The sequence below is a fragment of the Electrophorus electricus genome, chromosome 17 (assembly GCF_041902795.1).
Source record: "Electrophorus electricus isolate QZ-2024a chromosome 17, ASM4190279v1, whole genome shotgun sequence".
Lineage (NCBI taxonomy): Eukaryota > Metazoa > Chordata > Actinopteri > Gymnotiformes > Gymnotidae > Electrophorus > Electrophorus electricus.
Window position 1 is genome coordinate 20,456,720 of NC_137513.1, and position 26,336 is coordinate 20,483,055.

The 26,336-nt window shown below is 38.1% G+C and overlaps 1 protein-coding gene and 1 long non-coding RNA gene across 4 annotated transcripts; one reads left to right on the plus strand and one right to left on the minus strand.

Annotated features, from left to right (window-relative positions):
* The first annotated feature begins 5,673 nt into the window (after nucleotides 1–5,673).
* zbtb32 (zinc finger and BTB domain containing 32) lies at nucleotides 5,674–18,921 on the plus strand. 2 transcript variants are annotated; one of them, XM_027025649.3, is made up of 5 exons: nucleotides 5,674–5,846; nucleotides 10,561–11,617; nucleotides 14,288–14,397; nucleotides 17,103–17,276; nucleotides 17,616–18,921. In XM_027025649.3, exons 2-5 carry the CDS (start codon nucleotides 10,647–10,649, stop codon nucleotides 17,843–17,845), a joined length of 1,485 nt encoding a protein of 494 aa, XP_026881450.2. In that variant the 5' UTR covers nucleotides 5,674–5,846; nucleotides 10,561–10,646; the 3' UTR covers nucleotides 17,846–18,921. The 2 variants fall into 2 exon arrangements, with proteins under 2 accessions (XP_026881450.2, XP_026881449.2); XM_027025648.3 differs by having other exon boundaries at nucleotides 5,679–5,846; nucleotides 10,558–11,617.
* Nucleotides 14,298–25,893, minus strand: LOC113587125 (uncharacterized). Of its 2 annotated transcripts, none has more exons than XR_014117945.1 (3): nucleotides 24,766–25,893; nucleotides 24,560–24,669; nucleotides 14,298–14,425 (listed from the first exon to the last, which is right to left on the minus strand). It is a non-coding gene; the product is annotated as an uncharacterized LOC113587125 (long non-coding RNA). The 2 variants fall into 2 exon arrangements; XR_003411703.2 differs by having other exon boundaries at nucleotides 24,750–25,893.
* Between the last annotated feature and the right edge of the window lie 443 nt (nucleotides 25,894–26,336).

Sequence of the window (26,336 nt, forward strand, 5' to 3'; positions counted from 1 at the left end):
AAATTGGTAATGGATGTAGATAGGCCACTTCAGGCTCCACGCTGCATTGCAGGAACTATGGTGAGGCTGGACATGGTGTTATATTTGGGGGAAAGAACAAGTCAGTGGCTGAGAATCAGGATGTCACAGGTTAGTTTAGGGGATGCTTCTGAATGTTGTGTCATGTGGAGTGGTAAGCTTATTATAAAGTGGGCTTGGAAGGTGGTGGGTCTGGGATGCCAGATCTCATGGTCGAGCCTTCTGGAGGCCCTTATGTAATCCCTAATGTCTTGGCACATGTAAGGACATTTTAATGTGTATAATTGTTCTGATATCCTTTTTTTTTTTTTTTTTTTTTTTTTTACAGCACCCATAAACTTACCTCAAAAGTGAAGACCTTAGCAGAAACAAAGTTGAAAAGATTCATTTTCATTTTTCTTTTTTTTTTTTTTTTTTACATAAGGCATAGGCTTTGTTCACTTATAGCTGAATGTAATGAATATTTAACCTTGTGTCTTTACTTTGAACACATAGCTGTTCATTTGGCTGTCCTTGAAAGTCTGCATAGGTGGTTTTATGGTCTGCATACCTGCACTCAAGAACATATGTACAGACACACAAACTCTCGTAATTTGCTCAGTGAAACTGTTTTACAGATTTTACAGTGACTCAGCCAACGTTGGTGTGTACTAATCCTTGGCATTAAGTGTTAAACTGTCAGAAGATTGCAAATTATACATTGCTTGAGGTTTGCAAAGTGTGGCTTCTGAAATTACTGTCAAGTCCCCCGAAGCTGTGCTAAAGCTCTCTACCCGCTATCTGCGTTGTCAACGACATATGGGGTTCGTACCATATAGCATTCAGTCATCAACCACATGTTTACTCACCAGCTATCTGTTTTAAGGTCATCAGTTGGTTAAGAGCGGCCAGCCGTGCCATTTCTCACTGAATTAAATCACACTGAAATTATGTGGGAAAATGAAAATCAAATGCAGCGTGTTGACACTAGCTACCCAGGTGCACTGCCTCTGTGTGCAGTAGAATATACTTACTGCATGCCTTGCATGCCAGCTGAGGATGTTTAGACTGTATGGGTACATGTGGAACTACTTACAAACTTACTATAACATTGCCATATTACCATATGTACAGTATATTCATGCATATTTGGATATTATGTATAATGCCTTCTATGAATATAAAGAATTGCTACATTTATTTTTAAGTGAGTCTTAAGTGAGCAGTCTAATTTCCCCAAAGGGTTTCGGTCCCAATAGTAGTTTCAGACTGCATCACTTCCATATGGCCACAAAAGTCGTTGAGTACAGTATGCAAAACCTGACATTTCCTTTAAGCCAGTGTGTGTTGGGGGCCAGTGTGGAAATTACTGGACCATTCAAACCAGGAACTGTTAAGTACTATTGTTCTAAGTAGCCTGATACATGTAATAATATGTACCTTTTAAATATGACCCTCACCCTAATTAATTTCTGATCCTAAACGAGGCCCATTTTAGGTTAAATTAGCGTTGGTTCTCCTTACCTGCCACTGGTCAAATAACACTGGTCAAAAGCATTTTTGTTTCCTGTGTTTATGATTTATTTTTGCATGCTGAATCCAAATGTTCTCAGAATTTCTCTATCAACCCTAGTTTTTTGTTCCAGTATACCCACACCATTATGCATGATATGTAATAAGGAAGAATGATACCTAGGAAAGTGGATCCCCTGCTGTACACAGAAAAGGGATGCTACACCAAACATAGGCAAACATCAAACACTGTACATTTTACAAGTTCATATAAGTACATACATGCATTTAAGTATAATTAACAGCCGTATCTATAAATAAGAAATATATACTTAATGTAAAACTTGTCACACAAAATCATACATGGTAGAAGAATTCTAAAAAATAGATTCAAATTCAAATCCTGTAAAGTCCATCTATTTTAGTTTGAGAAGTAAAAGAAGATCCTATTTTCTTGCCCAGTGTAAATGCTGGATATTTTACTCATCAAAGCACATATCTTTGCTGTTTCATACAGCTGCCCTATCCCTTTTAGTGGATAGGCCTTAAATGGTACTCAGTTTCTCTTTAGGGGAAAAGGAAACAGAGGGGTAATGGTCTGGCTTCACTAAGGTGTTATGAGACTTCCTGTGAGGTCTTATGATAGCATTCTCACCTAACGCCAGTCACCTAACACCATTATTGTCAAACCAGAGGTACAAAGCATAAGCAGGAATTGTGAGTGGTCATAAATTTGGATGGTGTGTTCCAGTTTCGTGTCTTTCTGAGAAATACTTTTACACTGTGGAGGCCCAGTACTTTATCCTGGATCTTTATCATGAAAACAAACAAATAAGATCCTGATGATATTAATTTATGCAGAATTCAGTTTGCAAACGTGTATTTTAAAATCTGCTAGACTGCATTTCATGCACATTACAAAACTGGACTGGAGTTAAACTTGTAAAATGAACTTTTTTTTGTTCTGAAGATACTAGGGTTAAAGTATGTACTGAAGTGAAGGAACCTGTAAGAGAAATATAAACTAATAATGATACTGGTCAGATTATACTCACTAGCCACTTTATTAAGTACATCTATCATGCAAGTGTATGTATATGACTGCAATCCCAGATCAGACTGTAGCCCATCTGTCTCCATGCACAATTTGTCAATGCCCAATACCTAATAATACCAAGTTCAACACTAATACTACTATCATCACTATACTGATGATACTATGACTACAAGACCACTGACGGCTGAACATTATTTGGGTGGCAGACTGCTCTCAACACAAGTGTTACTGACATGGTAATGAAAGGCTATGAGGGTTACACTGTCAGTGTTACAATTGGTTTGAAACTGAGTTTCCAAAAACATCCAGCCAACAGAGATCTTGTACTCAGAAACTGACAACTGGAAAAAAATTCTACATAATAATTCTACATACACATATTGTTTCTAATGAAATAAATAGTGTGTGATTATGATAACATGTTTAACAATTAACCCTCTGAAATCAGATTCCATTTTGTTGTCTCAAAGAAGTTTGCCTATTGATCATTTGAATGTTGAATAATCAATTAACATCAATCTATAAGTTAGACACCTTGCACTCACCCTTGCATTCACTGATAATTGCCCACTCCCTGTGCATAGAAACTTGCTTTACAACTGAACAGAACAACTGAATTCAACAAAAACAACACTCATAGCAGTTACAAAGAAGCTTTAAAACTATCACCCATCTTGTTTCTGGACTTTTCGGCAGCCTTTGACCCAGTAAACCACAACATCCTCCTCTGTGTTCTCTTCAGCTTTGGTATGATGCTCTGTATGGAGGGACAATCCTATCAGATAACATGATCATTCTCAACTCATGTTTCAAATCTGATCCGGTCTTCATCTTCATATTTCACCTTTGGAACATAATAAGTATCCAACCCTTTCTGTCACAGGAAGCTATCCAGGTGCTTGTGCAGTCTCTTGTCATCCCAAAGCTAGACTACTCCAACTCACTACTTTCTAGTCTCCCTCTATGGGGCCATCAGAAATCTAAAACTTGTCCAGGATTCAGCAACACAATTAGTCTTCAGTCTTCCGAAGTTCACACAAGTCACTCTGCTGCTGCGTGCCCTTCCTTGGATTCCAGTAGCTGCCTGCATCTAATTTGCTTGCCTACAAAGCCTAAAATGGGACAGTCCCTCTATACATAATGTCAATGGTCAAAGCCCAGTCTATACCTTGAGTACTTCGACCTCAAGTATGGCTCAGCTTGAAACACCATGCTTCAAGTCTTATGGAAGACAAGCATCTAGACTACTGTCTGTTCTGGCTCCCATATGGTGGAAAAAAACTTCTACTGGTTGTCTGGACAGTAGAATCCCTTGCAGTCTTCAAATGCAGACTGAAAACTTATCTATATTTGTGGAATATTAAGCATGACCATTGATCCTGCGCCTGTTGGGTAACCGAAGCTCTAGGACGTATAGTTTGATATTGTTTGTAATTGCACTTATCATTCTCTGATATAGAGCTTATACTTGTTTCACACTTTCTATGAGTAAATAACAGCACGTTTGTAAGTCACTCTGGATAAGACCATCTGCTAAATGCTGAAAATGTAAATGTAAACTGTACACGTATTCGATAGTGTCAGTAGGTTCCCCATGTTTATCAGTGTGGGGAAACATGTATACGCATGCATGCACATGCACGTGTGCTTTGAAATGTCTGCTTGCAAATACTCTTCACACACACACACACACACACACACACACACACACACACAAACACACACTCACACACACATACATGCATGCACGCGCACACACACACACACACACACACACACACACATACACAAATGATAACATCATTCAAATCTCGCGTAACAGCAAAAGATTAAAATCCTAATCCTACAATCATTTCTCTTATAACATCTATTGCACCTTCTCTGGCTTCTTCTCTTACTCGTGTAAATAAGCTTCAGACACAGAGCAGAAGTGGGTCTGCTTATATGATTTAACTTTCTGTCTAGTTATCCTACATAAGGTTTGAAAGAGCATTCAGATTTTGTTCAGTTGAATATGCCAAAATATAACTTCGTAAGGGAATGAAAATTCATGATATAATGCCATTTAATGATTAAACGCTAATAACATAAACTGTAGTTATCTAGTTAATTCTGCTTGTATTAATGGTGCCTCATAAAGGTTAACCATACCTGCACCCAGCTGTATCTGTCACTCCCTGCCTGTCTGTCAGATGGTCGTAGTCATATTACAATGTGTATGGGTAAACATGTAAGATGGCATCAGGCATGGAGGCTTCAGTATGTTAGAACAGAGAACAGGACGATGCACTGTTAAAGCAGTCATAGAACTCTAGTAGCTCACATAAAATAGAGATGTGGAGACAGTTTGATCTGGGACTGTTTCGGAGGAGACGTAGTTATCTCTGTTGTCTTTGCACATTTGCCTAAAGTATGGTATACTAGGTGGTAACGTCAACTAAGATATGTACAAAACATCTTTTGGAGGGCTGTGTGAGAATTATGGAAGCACCTCAGATCAGTATGTGAACTGGGTGATGGTATACTTGGGGGTGGGAGGATTGGGTAATGCTGGGTTTTGGGTAATGGGTAATGCTGGATTTTCAGTTGTGGCTGAGCAGCAAATAATATTTCCATTTTTTCCTTTATTAGTTGTTTTCCATCTCTTGACATTTGCGAATTGTGGATTGTTTGTCAGAGAATGAGTAGGCGGGTGAATAAAAAAGCGAAAGGAAAAGTGGATTCAGTCGTGCTATGTGTGGAAAAATAGTGCTTTTTTATTTTAAGAAACCTTTTGAAATCAAAACATTTAGTGTTGTATGCATGCACTGACTTTTGAAAATGTAAAAAAGTTAACAAAGATTAAAGTTAAATATTACATTTTTCAACAATTATTTATCTTCTTATTTAATTACATATTTTACTTACTCCTAAAATAATAACACGTGACATTTAAGACCTTTTATCCATATTAATATGGTATGACCTTTTTTCTCCTGGCATCTTATAGTTTCATCTTGGCCATTGCCATTTATTTTACAGTGTAGCTCTAGGAAGAATGAATCAGGTTGTACAGATGTGCATCAAAGAGGCCAATCAGAAGTAACTGCTTATGAAGGGGAGGGGTTGTCCAGAGTGCAGAGGTGGTCATGCTCTAGTTCACCTACATTTAATCCTCCATAGGTCGATGTCATTTCTGGGCAAAGCCACAATACGTATGTGTAAAAGCGTGTATGTGCACGCGCGTGTGTGTATGCACACTCACCCATTTCAGGACGTGGCCTAAACCTCAAATGCACTGGTAAGTCTTTCTTGTACTCCTTCTCTCTTCCATCTCTCTCTTGCCGTCTTGCGCTACTGGACTATTTATTAGCTGAAAAACATCATAGATAGTTTTCAAATGCTGCCGTGCAAGTCACACTGATTGTTAGTGTGCGTGGAGAGCCTCACTTTAGCAAGCCTGGAGAGGATGTGTCATTGCTGAGAGGTTTTCCCCTTTCGACTCGTGGGCCTCTGTCTCTCTCTGTCTGTCTGGACCTAAACTGAGCACTTCATTTCAGCAGTTTTGTGTTTCAGTGAAGTCTGCAAGTTGCCTATGTCACCCTACAAATGACCTTTTGATTCTTTGCTAATCACTTTGTTTTCAGAAAATGAGCATAGGGTAGATTATTGGTAGATTGGATGAGGAAGTATTGTAACATTTGAAAAATTTTGATTATAGATTATTCTCTTATTTGTATAGCGCTGAGATAGGTATCAAAGTCTTGCACTGTAGGAAGTTCTTAGTAGGTGAGTTTACTAGCTTCAGCTTTCTGCGTGTTTATAGATGAATGTCTGTAGCATCCTTTTCTACCTGTCATATCCTCACCACAAAATCGTTAACATATTTTTTTTACTACTGGCCATGGTTTTATTCTTTCTCACATAAATGGTTGAATTTTGCATTTTACATAGGGCATAAATGATTTAGCATTTGGTATTTGGGCCATAGCATTCATAACTGCAGCCTTACCTGAATGACTGCAGCACTTTCAGGATTGATAATTAATATTGATCGTAGTGTCAGTAAGCTTCTACCAGACACATCTGAGAATGTCAGCCATCAGTTATGCATAATTACAATTCTTTATCATTTTGTTCTAAAATAGCTGAGCTGTTTTGCGCCTTTTTATCAGTGTTAGAAATATTATTTGAAATATTTAGAGATGAAATGCAGGACTAGGACTGGGGTAATCTAAGATATGTATAAATTTGTTATCGTGAAATAGAACAAATTTATAAAGATTGGCCTTATTTGCATATTACATTGCGACATTTGTCCAGCATACAATTACATAATACAAAGGTATAAAAAACTATTTGTATTACATCTTAAATAATATGACCAAAGATTTTGTCTACAGTTTTGGTAAGGAAAGTGGCTAGTATTTTGTAGTCTCTTCTGTCTGACTCTCGAATCCCTCTTATTGGGTACACGCAGTGATCTACCTTTCAGAAAAATAAAGTATAATAAAGTAAACACACACACACACACACACACACACACACACACACACACACACACACACACATATATATATATATATATATATATATATATATATATATATATATATATATATATATATACACACACACACACACATAATCATTTTCCACACACTAATCTACACTAGATGTAAGGTGTGTTGCATTTTGAAACAACTGCAGCAAGACTCAGATATTTAAACTCAGCAATAAAGTCACTAAACAACTTTTCACCTTTCACCAGCTGATGATTTGGGCATGTAGGGCATATAATGAACACGACAAAGGAGTGTTTCCATAACTCAACACTTTGGGGTTATGCATGTAAAACTGCAGAAAGCTGACCAGAATGTTTAAATGTTATCTAGGTTTCCACAGAGCAGACATTAGCCATATTTTTAAATGAATCAATTCTGGGAAAAGAATATTCGGAAAAGCCAAACGGGCAATATTAGGTTAGCCAGTAACTCCTGGAAGTTTCCCAAATCTTATTTCAGTTGAATGGATAGTTCTTCATAGCTAATAGGAAAAAAACCCCAAAAAACAAAAAACAAAACTACTACAAATCAGGCTAATTAATTGGTAAGATGTCTAACCAAATGTGTGCTATGTTTTATTTAATCTCTATTATTATGCTATCCAAAAATAGAAAAATAAGAAAAACTAATATATATTTAGACATTATTCTGGTTGTGAAATCTAACAGGAAGTGATTTCAAAGCACAAGCTTGCAAGAGTATTTGTTTAAATTATTTTATCTTGAATTCCAGTAATTCGGAAATTAAGGTCTATCACTTAATCACATCTACTTTCCATCTAATCTGTCATCAACAAGACTAGAATAAGGGGGAGTGATCATATCTTTAAAATAATATTGCATGCAAGTTTGGCAGAGACTCTGTCAAATCAAAATGATATTAAGGTTAGCCAGTGAAGCCAGTGCAGACAACAACAATAACAACAAACTGGGATTATCTAAGCATGAAAGTTCAAAGGCGCAGTGAGGAAACACCTTTGACCAACTTGATGCTGTTCTGTCTATGTCATTATTTACTATGCCATCAGTCCTATGCCTCTAGCCTCAAGTGTCAATGGGTATTCAGAACTTGCAATATATATATATATATATATATATATATATATATATATATATATATATATATAAATTTTTTTTATTAATTAACTTTTTTCAGTATGTGCTACATGCTTTTGCATGTAGATGTCTAGAAGCAAAACTAATTTATCTTTCTTTTATAGAAGTAGTGTATACTGCAATGTGGTAAATTTAACATAATTTTGCGACGTACTGCTCCGTAATCAAATGATGTACCAGTCACCACATCACACTGTTACTACAGTAGATTTGTATCTTAACCAGCTTACTGTATTCACTTTGATACTGTTGTTGTTGATGAAACAAACTTGGAGCTTTGTCTTATGAGAAGACGTGTACAGGCATTAGTCAGAGTTTCACATTCTACAGAGATCTGTGGCCTTCCTTCAAGCTTTAGAGCAAAATTTCAAAGATGATGCAAAGTGTGAAAGGTGTTCTCTGGTTGACGTGGTCCAACTCACTAATAAACACCGCCTTCAGATGACAAGCGTCAGAGTCTCTGTGAAATAGGAGGGCTGATCCGTGGGTAGCTGCTGGGACACAAGCCGGGGCTTGATCAGCCCCGGCTGGGTCCCTTGGGCGAGGGTGTCTGATGTTGAGAGACCTGGAACATCCGATGACTCCAGGTTATATCACTGATGATGCATCCTAGTGCATCCATGAGATGTTTCTTACATCATAAAATAAATTATGTTAATATGGACAAATGGAAGAATTCCATGCACCTTATGAGAATGACTTTCTCATTGTTCAGTGTCATCACGGAGCTGCATAAAATTAGGGTGGGTGGAGGATGATATACAACTTTTGTCAGAAGTGGAAAATTTGCAGGTCACACACCTTATACACCTTACAGGTGTGAGAGTTAAATTACATTTTTTTTTTTTTTTTTACAGTTTTACAGTTTTCAATATGTTTATATTGTATCTTTTTAGATGTAATCTTAGATGGTATGAGATTTAGGATACACCTTTTTTGTTACATGTAGGTACAACCTATGTAATCTATAATACTATCATTGTAAAGGCTGGCAAAGTGTATAGTATCAGTATTGGTAATGTTAACAGCCACTGCCAGATTGTGACTGTCAGCCATGGAAAAGTTACATCAGAATAGCTCAAATAAAACCATGGGACATCTAGAATTTACCATCGTGGACTGTGGATTTATCTTTTTGTACATGGATGTGGGTGTATATGCATGCATGTCTGTGTGTGTACTTCCACGTATATCTGTATGCATGACAGCGCTATGAGAATGTATGCCAATATTTCTGGATGTTAATTAGTAATATGAAAAGCTTTCCTGAAAATATATATATTTATAAGCACCAAATTAGTTGTCTGTATTTGCTTTAGTGCTTCAAGTGAAAATATAAACCAGACCCATTGAAGTATCTTTCACTTTTACATTTATGTGAATTGTCATATATACCACTGAATTAAGATAGGGAAGCTTAAAATGTTAAAAAAGTTAACAGTAATTTAGGTTGTGAAATCAACCATTTAAGTCAAGATAAATCATTTTTTGCAGTACCAGATTTAAGGGATACATACATTTATCATTTTCATGCTTTTAAAGAACCAAGCAATTTAACGTTCTTTAATTAAAATATACAGTGTATATGATATTGTAAAATGCGCTATATTATCATTTTATGTTGAAAATACATACACTCTATGGCATTTAAGAGCTATAAAGCAATTGCCACAGCTTTATAAAACTCTTGTAATTGTTGTGGTAAAATTATTTAGATGCAACTCCTAAACTTGTTTATGAGTTGATGCATGTGAAAAATCTTTGGCTAATGCTTACATGGCCTTTTCGATCTTATCTGTTTTGAACTATTTAACTTTTTTTTGGATTTTGAAAAAGTACACTGCTGCTAAACAGTAAAATATTTGTTTTGTTTTTTTTGTCATTCATTTATTTTTTTTTGCATGTTTTTCATGAGGTTAGCAAATATGGAATTCAGATTTTTGCACTTTGATTTTTTTTTTTTTCAAATTTTGCTGTGAACATTTGTACGTTTACTAGATGAAATTTCTCAGTGTTAGTCACATTTGTCAGTCATCTCTAAAACCAAGGTTATAACTCTTGTTTTTGTGGGTCACTTGTCAGACTACAATGTATATTTCAGTTTAAGGCAAACATTGATGGTTGATGGTTTTCATGTTCTAGCTTTCTGAGCCAGATAAAAACTACTGTAGAAACAGAGATTTTTTCACTGCTTGACTCTGGTGTGTTGGAGATACAGTTGCAATGACACATGCTCTAGCCAGCAGTGCCTGGTTCTGAGTTCGCACTGTGAAGCCCAGTTAGTTGAATGCATCTCCTCTGTAACTCCACTTGTTTGTTTCTTCCTTTTCAGCAGGTTGAATGGAGATTACCCAGCACACCGTACATCCTGATCACCTTCGCCAGTGTTCTCACCCATCCCTATCCTCTGTATGAGCAGAGATGATCCGTATTCACAACCCTAACCACATGCCCTTTTTGCGTCACACTGAAGCATTTCTGCGGACGGGCACCCTCTGTGACACTGTCCTCATAGCGGACAGTCATGTGTTCAAAGCGCATGCTTTGGTGCTAGCCTGGGCAAGCAAGAGCCTTGAACGGCAGCTCACCAGGCAGAGTCCAGGTATGGGCTATCGGTGCACCATCGACAGTGTTCCCCCCAACACTCTTAAGCAAATCCTGGACTATGTGTACAGTGAGTGGGTAGAGGTTCCAAAGGAGGACCTTCTGGAGCTGCTGAGGGGAGCTCAACACCTGGAAGTCCACGCACTTGTGGAGCAGTGTCAGGTGCAGATAGACAGCCTACAGAGGATTAAAGATGCAGGCAGGGGGTCTACACCAGATGTGGACGTAGGCCATTGTGATTCAACATCATGCAAGAAAATCCCCTCTTCTGATGAGGCATCTCTCAGTTCCTCTTTAGATTCTTCTCCTGTGATCCACTGTGACCACGCAAGGGCCCGGTGCACCTTCACTCCGTCGCCCCCTCTACAGAAGCCCCGCTTGTCTATGGCTGCATCGTCACCCACAACTTTCACATATGCCACAACCTCCACCACGGCCCGCTTGGCCAGTTCTCCATCCACGGCGTCCGTTCTCCGCTGGCCCCCGCTGAACCCCTCCCATCAGATGGTGCTTAGCTACAGCGACCTCATGGCGATGCGTGCCCTGACGGCCTCCCAACACATGATGGCCTGTTCTTACCCCACACCCATGTACCCATTCTTTCACCGCCCCTTCCAGCCACAGACGTCCAGCTCTCTGTCGAGATACTCAGGGCTTCTTCAACCATACCAGCATCTCCTTGGACCTGGGCCTCTCACTTTAGCTAGTCCACTCGTGCCAGGCCTCAAAGGGAAGAGTGACTCCATCAATGCAGCACTAGAAGGAACAGTATCACAAACCAGGGAGAGGTGAGGACTTGTGCTTAAGGAATGCCCCTCTCAATGTTTAAACATGAAAAAAATACATTCTATACTAAATAGAACAGAATAGCACACACAGAAATATACCTATAAAACATGAATATTGAAAGCCATAAATTAATGTAAAGGTCATATCATTTGAACAGAAATATGAAAATAACTTATTAATAAGATGCATAGCTTTTCAGAATAATACATGAAACATCTATGTTCAAAAACACATTAAAGATATAGTATAAAGTTTCCTTGCATAAAGATGAAGACATAAATTGTAACCACTAGTCTATTACGAGGATGCATAACTGACTTTGAATTTTTTGGTCTTCATTACTCATGTGAGGCTTAGATGGGTGCAGTCTATGGGTCACTGGCACCTCAACTTCGTATGAAGAGGTCGTGTCAGACAATTGTCATTCTGTCTGTACTTTCCAATAGTCATTTTCCTTAGCTACCCCTCCACCTACACACCATGTCTTATCACAGGTGTCACCAGTCACTAATGACTCATTATACACCTATTTAATAGGGATCATTTAATTAATAATTTGATTACTTAATACTACACATCTGTAGGTGATTGCCTGTTTTGTTTACTTTTATCTGTTTATTGTTTTTTGGAAGAAGAGATGCTGATCAGTGTGCCTCCTCTGTTGCCCTGGCTTAAAGCCACACAAGATGCAGCACTACTGTATGTATGCACACAGCCTTTGCACTGTACTGCCCACTCGGTTCCTGTCTGTGGAGTGTTATGGAGCAAAAGTGCTTTACTATCAGGATGGAGAATCAGAGGGGAGACCCCTTAATTCTCCCTCATTACCCAAACATCAAACATGAAAGTCTCTCTTCTCCATCAGAGCACTGTGCTGTTTCAGTCTCATTTTAAGCCAATGTCTGCTTACACACACACAAACACACACACACATGCACACGCACACACACACACACACACACACACACACACACACACGTCTGCACAACATTTGTTTAATGACTATTGACAGTGACAGAGCAAAGAGGAGTTGCATCAGCTGCAGAAAATGACCTGAAATGTTCTTTCTGCATACTACTGTGTGTGACCTGCTCTAGACCGATGCTCAGTATCAGTGCTGCCACCAGTTGAGCAAGACTCCTACCTGTAGTCTTGCAGCAAACGTTCTGAGCCCATTAATCAATCAGATAAGAGTGTGGCTTCACTACCCTCCTGTTCTGTTTTGGGAGAATGAGTGGGGACTTATCAGCTCCCCAGATCTCTTCTCTCTCCTATTGCAGATTTTAATCAGTGTCCACCTTCGTCTTGGCAGAGGAAGCCATCGCTGTCATGCTTTGCTTCCTGCTACACACGCAAATGTTTTTTTCTTTTTTCTTTTTTTCCCTTCACACATTTTCTCTCTGTTAGTTTGAGACCCACAAAGGAAGGTGATGTAAGATCCTGTGTAAGTGATATATTTTTTTATGTGTTAAAAGGATTAAGGTTTAATTTTCAGTTATGAGACATTCTAAGTTCGGTGACATTGCATGCACAAACAGTAGCATCCATGCAGATGTGCATGTGTGCAACGTTCCACGCATGCATGCTTACACAAACACATGTGGGAAGTGTCTAAGCAACCTTTTAAATAAATAAGATTATGGTATGCATTTAATTATCTGTTTTTAGTTTTAGTATGTTTGATGCGTTTTATCTTAACTGAAAAACATAACTGACACCTCAGTTCAACTCTGGTGCTGTGTATAGAAATGTAAGTAAATGACAGTAAAATATCAATAAAATGCAAATGACAGTAAATAGTCAAAAAATAACAATATTACAGAAGCTGATATTGAACCTCTCTGTAGTGAATACCTCCCTGTAGTAATTTCATTTGTTTTGTGTTGTTAAAGATTTATTTTGGATTGATAGCATTGGTTGTTTTTTCTTTATAATAATTTTACGAGGTATAGAAGTTAGTAGTGATTTAGGGGGCAGGGCTGGAAAAGATACGAACAAAAACAGTGGAATCTACAAAGAGGTCGAGATGATGAAGAGCAGAGCGCAAACACTCTCAGTAACGTTATCAGCAGCAAACTGCGTTTTATCAGTGCAATCACATGGCCATGTGGTGCAGCGTTAGATGGTGCAAGAAGACACTTTGTTCCATACTACTTCATGTTCTTCGAGTGGTATCTGAAAAATCCCAACTGTGAAAAACTGTGAAAATAAAATGCTACTCAGCTCTTAAATGAGAGTACCAAGTAGAGAGGCATTTTTTCGCCAAATGTCAGTCACACATAAGCATCTATAACTCCAATACTAATATAACTCTAATTCATTCTCACTCGTCAGACTGAGCTGTGGTCACTCATATTTAAGCAGAACGCTAAATGTAAACCCAAACAAGAACACCTCTACACATGTTTAGGCCCCATAATTACATGGAAATTTGTTACATGTTTTGAAGATGTTGAAGAATTTATTATTTAGTGCAACATATATAATAAATGACTGCTATCCAGGTCTGTCTTGTAACTTAAATTTTGGGAAGGTGTAAATGAAATTGAACTCAGCATTTGCAATTTAAGCCAGAGCCATGGGGAAGAAGCGCAGCAACATTTAAGCCACCTCTCTCTCTCTCTCTCTCTCTCTCTCTCTCTCTCTCTCTCTCTCTCTCTCTTCCACAGGAAGCCAAAGATTCAGTCAGACAGGGAAATTATTTGCAGACATTGCAGCAAGCCAGCTGTAGAAATCTCCTGGAGACAAACACCCAGGTCCACATCTTCAGGAAAGATAGGTGCGTGGATGGACTCACACACGCACACCTGCACGGACACACACACACACACACACACAGAGCAGGAGTTGGTGGTTTATCATGTACAAATAGTCATATATAATTCTAATGTAGTTAGTAGTCAACATCTGTTAACCTTTTTCCAAAGAAAACTTCATTCTTATAATTGTGTGCATTATGGTATTACATTTGTATTGTTTTCCTTCCATTTTTACAACAATAATTAGTATTCTGCTTTATTTTGCATTACCTCAATGAGTATGGTGCCAGATCACAGCATAGATAGATAGATAGATAGATAGATAGATAGATAGATAGATAGATAGACAGACATAGAGATAGAGAAAGATCTCTGCGGCTCTCTCTTGTGGTACACTGGTGCACTGCTGTGGTTGCTTGGCAAACAAAAACTGTACTGTATTTTCTGCAGTGAATTATGATTGGCTGTACAGTGCATGGATTGTAAAAAAAGATGACGATATTACCTGTTACCCCACATTGTATTTATGTTTTCATGTATGTGTGTTAGACTCATAGTATAAGATTTTAATAAAATGCACTACATAAACAACAGAAAGGGCATGAGAAAAGTTCTACCTAATACAATATCTAGTCTTTAATACCTAAATTTGTAAGTAGGCCAGTGCAAAGCCATCTTGTGCATACTTCAGCAAAGTGAAACAGTTATTTTACACTTTTACTGTTTATTATTATGCTCAGCTTTCATGACATTTGCACATTTCTTTCATGTCAAATTATTCTTTAGGATTTTATATTTCTTTTTTTGTCATTGCAAATTCCTCTATGTGTGAGTACGCATGCGTACATGTAGGAGTCTTTATGACTAGGAGTAGGTGATAAGTCACCAAAAGCTTTATGTCACTCTTGCAGCAGCGCAAATTTACAACAGGTTCCATATGTCCTAGGTTCTCACAAACTGACTTGGTATCTTAACAAAGACAAAAGTGTTAACCACGCTTTTTTTCTTCATCTTTTGAGCTGTATGAGAGAGGATGTGGTGTGTGTATGTGTATGTGTGTGTGGACATGAGGAGCAGTACAGCAGGTTACACACTGAACGCTGCCACAGGATGTTCTTATCTAAAAATGGGCCCCTAACCATCACCATAGTAACACTGGTAATGATGGTAAGACTGGGATATCTCTACAGTTCTGATCCCATCACCATAGTAACACTGGTAATGATGGTAACACTGGGATATCTCTACAGTTCTGATCCCATCACCATAGTAACACTGGTAATGATGGTAACACTGGGATATCTCTACAGTTCTGATCCCCTCACCATAGTAATGCTGGTAATGATGTTAACACTGGGATATCTCTACTGTTTTGATCCCATCACCATAGTAATGCTGGTAATGATGGTAACACTGGGATATCTCTACAGTTCTGATCCCATCACCATAGTAACACTGGTAATGATGGTAACACTGGGATATCTCTACAGTTCTCATCCCATCTCCCCCTCAGATCCACTTGATATGCACCATATACAAGTGCATATGTGAGCAACCTTAAAAGCTATGAAAAATGAGCTTCAAACTGTTTTACAAGAGTATGAATCTTTTACATTCGTGATAAAGAAACCAGATTTGCAGCGCAAGGTTCTGAGCAGAAAGCAAAACTAACAAATATTAGGCTGACCGACCTGTGCAGAAACAGAGCAGTGTAGTTTGGAAATAAATGTCATTTGCATATATGTTAGTTAATTAACCACAGCGACCTTCTTATATATTTCCACTAGTTTGCTAAGTGGAAACAGGAGAAATGTACTGAGGGAAATGCATGCATGTATTTATTATTTTGATTTGCATTTTAGAGAATGAATGCATTTACAGGCCATTGTACACTATGCTTCTGTGTAAGGCCTTGCATTGATACTAATAACTCAAATGGCTTGCTTTGCTTGTAGACTAAGTCAGATTAGGTATTTTAAGACTAAGTCCACCATCAGACTGACTAAAGTTCCACTGGCCTCTGAGCCTCATGCACGCACCATTGTTGACTCTCACAAATATCTTTCACATGTGGTCACTGGTTTGACAGCAGAGTGGAACGGGGTTATCTCCGCCTCAGAACATCAAAAGAGCTAAAAATTCACAGAAATGTGACTGAATTTGTGTGAGCAGGAGAAAGCCAAAATCCTGTGCTGGCCATTGCTTGTGTGAAAATATGCACGGTGCTGCCCTTGCCTTAGATCTATTTCTGAGATGGTGTGATTATACTGGCACACTGGCCTAGAGAGCAAGAGTGTAGCTGTGTTTGTTGCTGGTGGATGCAAAGTGGTTACATTTCTCACCTTGCAATTACCTTTTATTCTTAAGATAAGCACAGCTGCAGTATAGTTGGGCTACACAACACTACTACAAACATATATTGAGTCCAAATGAAATTCAAAATGAAACTAATACTGAAACAGAGCTAACCATAATGATTGTTGTAATCAATAACTATCACATAGTGCATAAGACTATACCAGCTCTGGAACCTTTCAAACAAACCTGACACAGATTCAGTGTTCAGTGTCTGTCTCTCTCTCTCTCTCTCTCTCTCTCTCTCTCTCTCTCTCTTCTCTCCTATTCCCTCTCTCTTTGACCTCCTTCTCTGTCTCTCTCCCTCCCTCCCCCCCTCCTCTCTCTCACTCTCTCACATCCTCTCTCGCTCTCTCTCTCTCATTGCTAGGTTCCGAGGAGGTACATGCTGGATGCAAATTCTGTAGGAAAGATTTGAGGGTGAAGCAATCTCAGCGAACGCTGAGAAGGGACCTCAGAGGAGAGAAGCCCTATCAGTGTAAACATTGCAGCAAGAGATTCAGTCTGAAACACCAGCTGGACACACATCTCCGAGTACATACAGGTACCAAACACAGGATACTTTCCAAATCAAATTACCTTTATCCATGTACAGCACATTTCAGTGTTTTCCTGCTCTGTAAAGTCTCAGTGTTCAGCTGATTAACAAGCCCTTCATCAGTTGAACTAGAGTTAGAGCAGGAACCTCGAATCAAAGACCAGAATGTGAACAAATGAACGGTTCAGTTCTGTTCATACCATGCCCTAAAGCCTGATTCTTTATCAATCTTTTGATCTTTGCCTAGATGCTACATGACCTTGTCCTCTCTCTATCTGTCGCTCTCGCTCTCTCTCTCTCTCCCTCTCTCACTCTCTCGGTTATTCTCTCCATCATGGTCGCCAGGGGAGAAGCCATTTGAGTGTCGGCTGTGTGGTCAGCGGTCACGCGACTACTCTGCTATGATTAAGCATCTACGTACGCACGGTGGGGCCACACCGTACCAGTGCACCCTGTGTTTGGAGTTCTGTAGCAGCCTGGCCACTATGCAGAAGCACCTGAAGGGTCACCCCAGTCAGGACTTTCCACCCAGCTGGAGTCTGAGCAGCACCTACCTCTACACCTGCCACACATGAGAGCCAGCTCTGCTGTCTTTACTGTTGAAAAGGAAAATGAGGCAGTTAATATGCTTCCTAATATTATATTGCAGTGAACAAAAATAATAATAATAACAACATTGCCTAATAGCATAATATGATTATTATGCCATCCTACACACCACCACACATGCAGTACCCTTTAATTATGTACGAACCATTTATTTGAACATTCTTTATAATGTTATGACCGTTTTTATAGATTTTGTGTCCTTTATCAGGTTGCTAATTATAAACCTACTAGAATTAGATTTTTTTATTTTTCAGTGTGAACTATAAGCTGATATTTCCTTTTAAAACATCTCAGCCATTTGTAATGCTGGGAGTTAAATTAAATATTCAAATCTGAGCAGGAAAGTACTGTTAAAAATACTGTCTACACAGCAAATCCAATCACTGTTATATATACATTCACCACCCACCTAATTAGAAACATTTATTTAAAAGAAACACCTTCATGCAATGCCTTGTGTTAGCCATCCTACAACAAGAAAACTGTTGTCTGAATATATGAATGGCCTGAATATATGAATTTTCTGAATATACACCAGTGCAAGAGTCACCAGCATGCCATCATCATGACTGTGTCACTGCTCTGCTGAGAATGGCTGGCCACCCAAATAATATCAGGTCAGACGTGGTCCTGTGATCAGGAGCGGGCCCTCGATTAAACTGGGTTGAAAGGTAAACTGATAAATTGCGCATAGCAACAATTAACAGCAACTACAGTGTATAAAACTGTACTGTGTACAGATAAACTTCTTATAAACAGAGCGTGTTTGTACTGTATCTGGGGCAGTGGATTAAAATGTGTAAAATGTTGGGCCTCATCACTGCTGCTTTTGAAACTCTTCATATGCATTTACACGGAGAGTCACAGAACCATTAGTCATTAGTTTATAGCAATATATCTTTCTGGAATTTATTTCATTAAGCAAATTGTTATTGCTTTTTTTGTCTTAGAGTTTATGCATGAGCTATTTTTGTGGCTTATACAACTTTTTAAATAAAGCATTATAATTTCAACCACAATAATAAACAAGCAAATAAGTAAATAATAAAAATGTGTCTGCTTTATTATAGAAGTAGAAGATAGAATTTGAGATTTTTTCATAGTTAAAATGATTACTAGTATCATATTGCCCTCTTGTGGACAGTTATAATGTGCAAGCTTGCTTTCTGTCCTGTCCGTATTTGTTCTGAAGACTTCAGAGTAATCAAACTGCTGTCAAAGCTTAAACAGTGGGCATTGCTTCCACATGTATTCAAGGAAGAGTGGAAAAATATTTCTGATATATATTTCTGCCTTGTAGGTCCAACAAATTAACTCCAAGATCTGACTGTTCACTTGATACCTCATATAGCCCACCCCTTAACACATTCCATTGCAACTCCATGAAACATGACCATCTTTCTTTTCCAAAAGTTTTTTTCTTTTCTGACCAGGATGTTCAAGGGGTTTCCATCAGTGGGAATGTAGGTGGAATCAAGCATGTTTTCAAAAGCTTTCATCCTTAACTGCAGGAAAAAGTGTAAAAGTTGCTCTCTTCATCTAATTTTATTGTCTACCTGCCACCTTTGTCATAGGGTGAAATGCTTTGGCCTTTCATGTGTCAGACTAAACTCCCTCCATCACTAATTGATCTCTGTAATGTTGTGTATACTATGCTTTGGGTTAGCACAGATGCATAGTTTGACATCTTTCTCCAGTAACCTCTTTACTGCTCAACAACTACACTGATTCTTAAACTTTTTTGTAGTTAAATGAATGCTCCAGGATTTTCCAGAGTACTACTGCCCTCCAGGTATTTCTTGGGGAGGCAATTTGTGAGTGGTCTGATTCCCAGAGAGCACACACACTGTCACACTTATAAATATGTAAAGTGTTCTAAATATGAGTATCTGCAGTAAATGTAAATGTTGGTACAACATACTTAAGATTGGTCCAGTGATCTTGACTAGGCTACCAAGCAGAGTGACCTGGTTGGGTGGTAGCTGGCTGTTATGGAGTTGCATGATTCAATAAAAATCACTGAAGCTTATCATTCTGACAACTAAATATGTAATGCACTAGCTTTTTATATAATGAACAGTATTATATGCATATTGTCCATTTGCTGGCTTCTTGCTTTGTACTGAATTCATTAGGAAAAAGTACCAAATACCCTCTAAGTCCTTCACGACACATTGCTCATACCTTCTTCCAGGCACTGAGACTTAAGAGTGAATACACTACACTACAAACATGTCTACTGGCCTGCACCATCAGTTAAGGCCCTGGGCACAGTGAGTGACTTTTGACCTTATTAATCTTAAAATTGTGTCACTGTACTACTGAATGTATTTGGATCTGAACTTGTTCTATCAATCCACACATTTCAGTTATTTTCACAAGATGGTCGGCTCTTGTAACATGTGGTTTGACACTAATAGTAGCCAGTAATTAGCTCTATCCGTAATGTTCAAAATTAGCACAGTTCACAGCTTATTGTGGTTTTTATGTGTGTCTTGGCTCAGTTTCAGTAGAATGATGTGCTGCTCACATCTGGAATCTAGACGGCAGCTAAACATTCTTATATTCAGAAATGTTTCAGGTGTGGTCATGATACACTGGTAAAGCAACAGGATATGTCAGGCCTTGCCTGACCTCCAGCATATATTACTCACTGGATCACTGGAACAAAACAAATCGAAAAAAAACGTAATGGAACATTTTCCAACCCATCTTATTAATATCAAATTATGATGAAACTCTTGGTTATATACTTTTGGAATACTACAGCACTGTATCTCAGTATGTTTTACACTAGGAAAAACTGCACCTGATGCAGGGGATAATTAGGTATATTAGATAACAGATCACAGTGACCTACCTATCTTTTTTCCACTTGATTGCAGCCCAAAACAGCCTAAATTGTTGTTCTAAATTGCAATTAAGAGAAAGAATGCATTTACAGGGTTCAGTACACTGTGCTTCTGTGCTATGTTGTGCACCCATACCAGACACTTTCAGTTCTGTTCAACTCTTTTTGCTTATGGATTAAGTCACCATCAAAATGCCATTGCAAGTATCTTGCTGTATCCATCATCAGACTGACTAAAGTTCCACTTAGCTCTGCCGTTCATGTACACCCCGTCGGCGTCTTTCGTGTGGTCAACTGGTTTGTCAGCACAGGGAAACAGAGTTGTATTCGGCTCAGACTAATGAGAGAGCTAAATGTGCTCATAAATATGTGAGTTTGTGTGAGTAAAAGAAGACAAAGTCCTGCGCTGACCATTGCTTGTGTGAAAATATGCACTGTGCTGCTCTTGCCTCAGTTTCTGAACTGATTTGATTATCTTGGCACACTGGCCTTGAGAACAAACGTGAGGCTGTGTTTGTTGCTGGTGAATGAAAAGTGGTTACATTTCTCACCATGCAATTTCCCTTTATTCTTAAAATCACTTGGAAGCACATTTGCGGTATAACTGGACTACACAACCCTACCACAAACATGTATTTAGTCCAAATAAAACATACTGGAACATGATTAGCATAATTAGTAACAACCACACAGTGTGCACAGTGTGCACTGGGGTACTGTAAACAAACCTTTGACTATATCTGCCTCTTAGTGTCTCTCTGTCTCTCTGTCTCTGTCTCTCTCTCTCTCTCTCTCTCTCTCTCTCTCTCTCTCTCTCTCTCTCTCTCTCTCTCTCTTTCTCTCTGCATTGCTAGAATTAATCTGCATGAGTTCTTTTCCTGGATGTACATTGACTGCACATTTCAGTATTCTCCCTGATCTTAACACACCTGCCACACCTGCCTTAATGTCCAGGCCTGCCTTGATTAACTAGCCCTTCATCAGTTGAACTAGAGTTTAACATTAAACTTGGAATCAAGGACTAGAATGTGAACAGAACAGTCTACATTACACTACATGCTGCTCCCAACTTATTGTATGATAAACACAAAAGTTTTCTTTCCTCAGTGGTCTATAATCTTCCACCTAGTCTTGATTGCCAGGAGCAATTCAGTTCTGTTCATACCATATCCTGAAGTCTTACTAACTAAACATAATACAGAGTGCAACTAATATCAATTTTGATAAGATTTTTGGTTACATGCTTCTGGAATGCTACACTGAGTTAGCTAACACTGTCTGAGGTCAAAGAGTTATACCTCTTTATTTGTTTTAAACTTCCCTGGCAAAACGGTGGACCTGATACAGGCCATAGGTTCAGGTAACAAGAAGTTTGATACACGACCAAGAATCAGTGTTTATGGACTAATAGAACCATTCAGGCTGCTGGTTCTGCTTTTCTAGGCTCAACAGACATAAGACAAAAAGAAGAAAGAAAAATGTTTTTAACCCATAATCTTCCATTTAAAACTAATATAACCTTCTTATGGACAAGTGCATAATGTGAAGTGATACCTCCTATGTAGGTAATGCTTACTACCCATTATGGACATGTTCATAGGGACAATCACACGCACCTGGGTTTTCCTTATTCACACGTGGGAAAGCTATAATATGCTCAGAGGTCCGAAGTAACGACCACATGAATTAATTAAATTTGGCTTTGTCTAAACATCTGCTCTGTTCTTTGGCCAGCTCACTGGCTGCTAATTAATAGGCATTTTTTTCAGAGTGGTGGATGAATGTTAGCTAAGATCAGTCTCTAACTCTTTAGTTTTACCTCAACATTAATGATATTTTGAGGTTGACACCAAAATATCATATATCAATACATAAATACAGCTACCTAAAGTGAATTAAAAATATAGTCATGTATGTCAGTTTTCTACATGAAGTGCATCTTTATAATTCTTCATGGATTGATCACATTTTGGAGAAATAGCAACTGCAGTGAGTTGTTGAAAAATGAAAAACAAATTTAACAACTACACTGCCACATCTCTCCAATTATAACTTCCTCAAAGTTATACGAAAGAAGATTTTCTATATATGTTTTAATCTCTAACATCTTTTCTAAAACCTATATTACTTCTTTTTAAAATAATTTTTCTGTTGGTTCTCTCATATAATAATAAACAATAAAATGTTTAAATTAAAAAGAAAACATCCTATTTATCAGTCAAGATCAGTGTCATGGTATTTCTTCCCAAAGGGATTATTAGCAGGGTTGTTTATTACTAAATTACCCGTGTACAAGTTCTACACTGTGAGACTGGGAACAAGCCCCTGAGGGTTAATTATAACATAACAGTGTCAGTAGGACATCATTAACTACATCCCCTGTTCATCTCATTAATGAAAGGATTTACATTAAGATGATGAAACACCCTGATGTTAAAAATGTCTCAGGTGATTGAAAAAAACATCTTTTAGCCATCATTACAAAATAAACTGCACTGTGCTGATTTTGTTATTCTAAAGTTTATGACTGTAACTTAATATAATGTGCAGGAATTAATTGCGGGCCCTCTCATGGATGGATGGATGGATGGATGGATGATAACCAAATTGCAACCAATCACTCAAAGATGCAGATTACAGGTTCTGCATATTCTGCATTTTCTTTTCCATTACATTTTCACACCTATAGGTCAGGAACAGGAAGTTCAAGGTCCATCTCCTCTCCGTAGAGGAGTAGAAGCCGAGCTTTTCCTGTGAACAGTGAACATCAGTGGCCTTTCTACAAACCCTCCATTTTAACATTAGAAGTTACAAACAAGCAGTTCAGCTTCTGTTCACAGTGGAATAAAAACTACAAATTAATTTAATCCCCAAGAACAAGTCTTGTGGTAACAGTGTCAACAGAAAAAAAAAAAATGGTGTAAAACAGATTCACAAATTAAAATGGCTTAACAGACTTCTAAATTGTAATTTGGGAGTTAATGCTATATTATGTTACAAACAAAAAATAACTCTACAAAGAAAATACTATTGTCTAAAAAAAGGAGGCCAAACCAAAACAAAAGTGAAGCTATTGCTATAACCTTATCAGGGTGTTTAATCTTCACACTTAGAATGGCACTTCACAAATTCCCCAAAGTAGCCTTCAAGTGGTCTTAATGCTACAAGGGAAAGAGTGATAGGTGTTGTCCTAACTGTGCACCAAAGGTGCCATTATGTGTGTACCACCTACATGTGATTAACATGTTCCAGCAGAAGCAATGCTTTAGCACCTTGTAGTGTAACCTTTAGAAAATCCTGGTGCTAAACTAGAGAGCCTGAATAATGTGAGAACTGCCCCTCTATTATGTGCTCTATGCTTTGTAGGGTCATGCTAATATGAACTTAGAGGCATTGCACCCTTGAATGTAGTTGATTGGTTAATATTATGCTCCTTAGTGTGTCTTAAGTGTTGTTATATGGGAAATAACACATATTACCACTAGAATATCTGGAAATGTTCAGCATATGTCCTGAAAAATCTGAAAAAATTAGTTTAAAGTTAACTCAGGAATGCATATAACATACAGTATTATATGCCGAGGCATCAGCTATAGTATTGTTTATTGCTACCATTAGACTACTTTCTAATACATTTCATACTCTTGGGACATGATTCAAAAGAGTTGTGAGCCCAGTGTTTTACACACAGGCATATCTGAGCCACATGTTTGATTTGTAGTTTCAGAAAGCACATTCCTATATCTGGAATGTGTCTAAGATCCTGAATCTCCTGATCAACTGTCTGTGGGGGACCTTTGTGACAGACTGGCAGATTGTGACATCATACCTGGAAGCTGTCGCAAGCTGGTGTGGGTGATGCTACATTTCGCTGCAGACGAGGCTGAACCATATGCTGTGCGCAATGGCCACTACAACATCATCCTCACCATCCATGCCCTACAATACAAACACATTGTTATTATTTTTCAGGATCTAAATTTTGTTGATAATTTCTCTAAAGCTGAAGCATTACTCACACTGTCTTCGACTTACTTTGGAGACTGGCTATGTGCTTACAGTACATTTACCAATTGAAATGCTTGTTTCACTTTCTGCTGTCTCCTTTTCATGGCAGCCACTAGACCAAAACAACTGGGGGTGCAACCCAAGCTCATATTCAGAAGAGGAAATACAAAGAACCTTACATCAATAGGCTGTCCAAACAAAGAAACAAAACAAGTAACAAGAACCCCAAAATTATAAACCAAAGTCCAAGAAAAGGTGATCACAAGAGATAACATGCTAGACAAAGAATGTTCAGGGTTGCTGAAGGTTGCTCAAGTTTATATACACAGGGAAATCAGGAACTGGTGAAAGACCTTAACACAATGGGACTAATAGTCCGGCGAGGGCGCCCTCTGGTGTCTGGAGAGGGAAGTGATATTTCATCATAATTGATTAAATATTTTACCTAGAAAATGCTTGATTTAAAGGGATTCTACCATGTCACTGTGCTACATGCAATTATTTTTGTGTAGTACTAACCATAAACCATAAACATTTTTCCATGTGTGAAACTAACTATTTTTGTTACAGTGAAATGAAATATCTCACAATAACACAATCTTAGGTGGGTGGTTTTAAAGTTATGACTGATTGGTGTATATCATACCCTTAACATTTACTTTTTATGTCCTCTTTGACAATCAATTATCCATTCCTCCCGGAAAATATTTAGTTGAACACTATTTTGCCAAATTCTCTTAAAGTACAAGGTTTTGTTTTGATTATTTATTTGACATTATTTTACATTAGAGCATGTAACTTCACCCTGAGCATTACTGCCATGGCACCCATGCTGCCCATGCCTTGGGTAAAAGGGTACATTCATTAGCATATGAGCATATCACTCACAATGTGCCACAGAGCGGTTACTGCATCTGGTATAAAACTGGTTCCCTGCTTCCATTTTAAACTGGTTTAAAATGGGCTTTGCCATAACAGCAGAAGGGTCCTTTTTTCTGCTTTACCAATGAAAAATGTTTAAAAAAGACATTGACCAGTTTGAATATCAAAGGTCATCATAGTGTGTTTTCTGCAAATGTAAAATTTGTTAAGGATATTGATAAGAACAAAATTGTATTATTGGGTGGAATTGTAAGATTCAAAAACCAGAATGAGGAAGGAATGCTGAATGTTTGTAGATTCTGGCACATATCATTTTTACCATGAGAAGGTATCCATAGAAACACCACTCATCTCTTGTTGTGACTTGGAATAAATGTTTTGAGAAATTTTTCCTAATATTAAAACCAATGATCTGAATTATATGTTTATTGTGTGCTTTGCATATTTTGGAACTGACACACAGACTCCCACTTGTTTAGGTCTCCCAAAGAGTGATTACACTGGGAGACTGTGCAGGTGGGATTTGGTTGGCTTTTAATGTCTGAAGTATAAAAATAACATGCAATACTAATATGCAGTTCATTTAGATGTCATTTTTTAGATGTTATTTTCTGAGGACTGAAACACAGAATATTACTTCTACATTTAACATTTAACAAATATCCAGAACATTGAGGAGCCTTTAAATGTTTCTCACAGACATTAATAGCAAGATG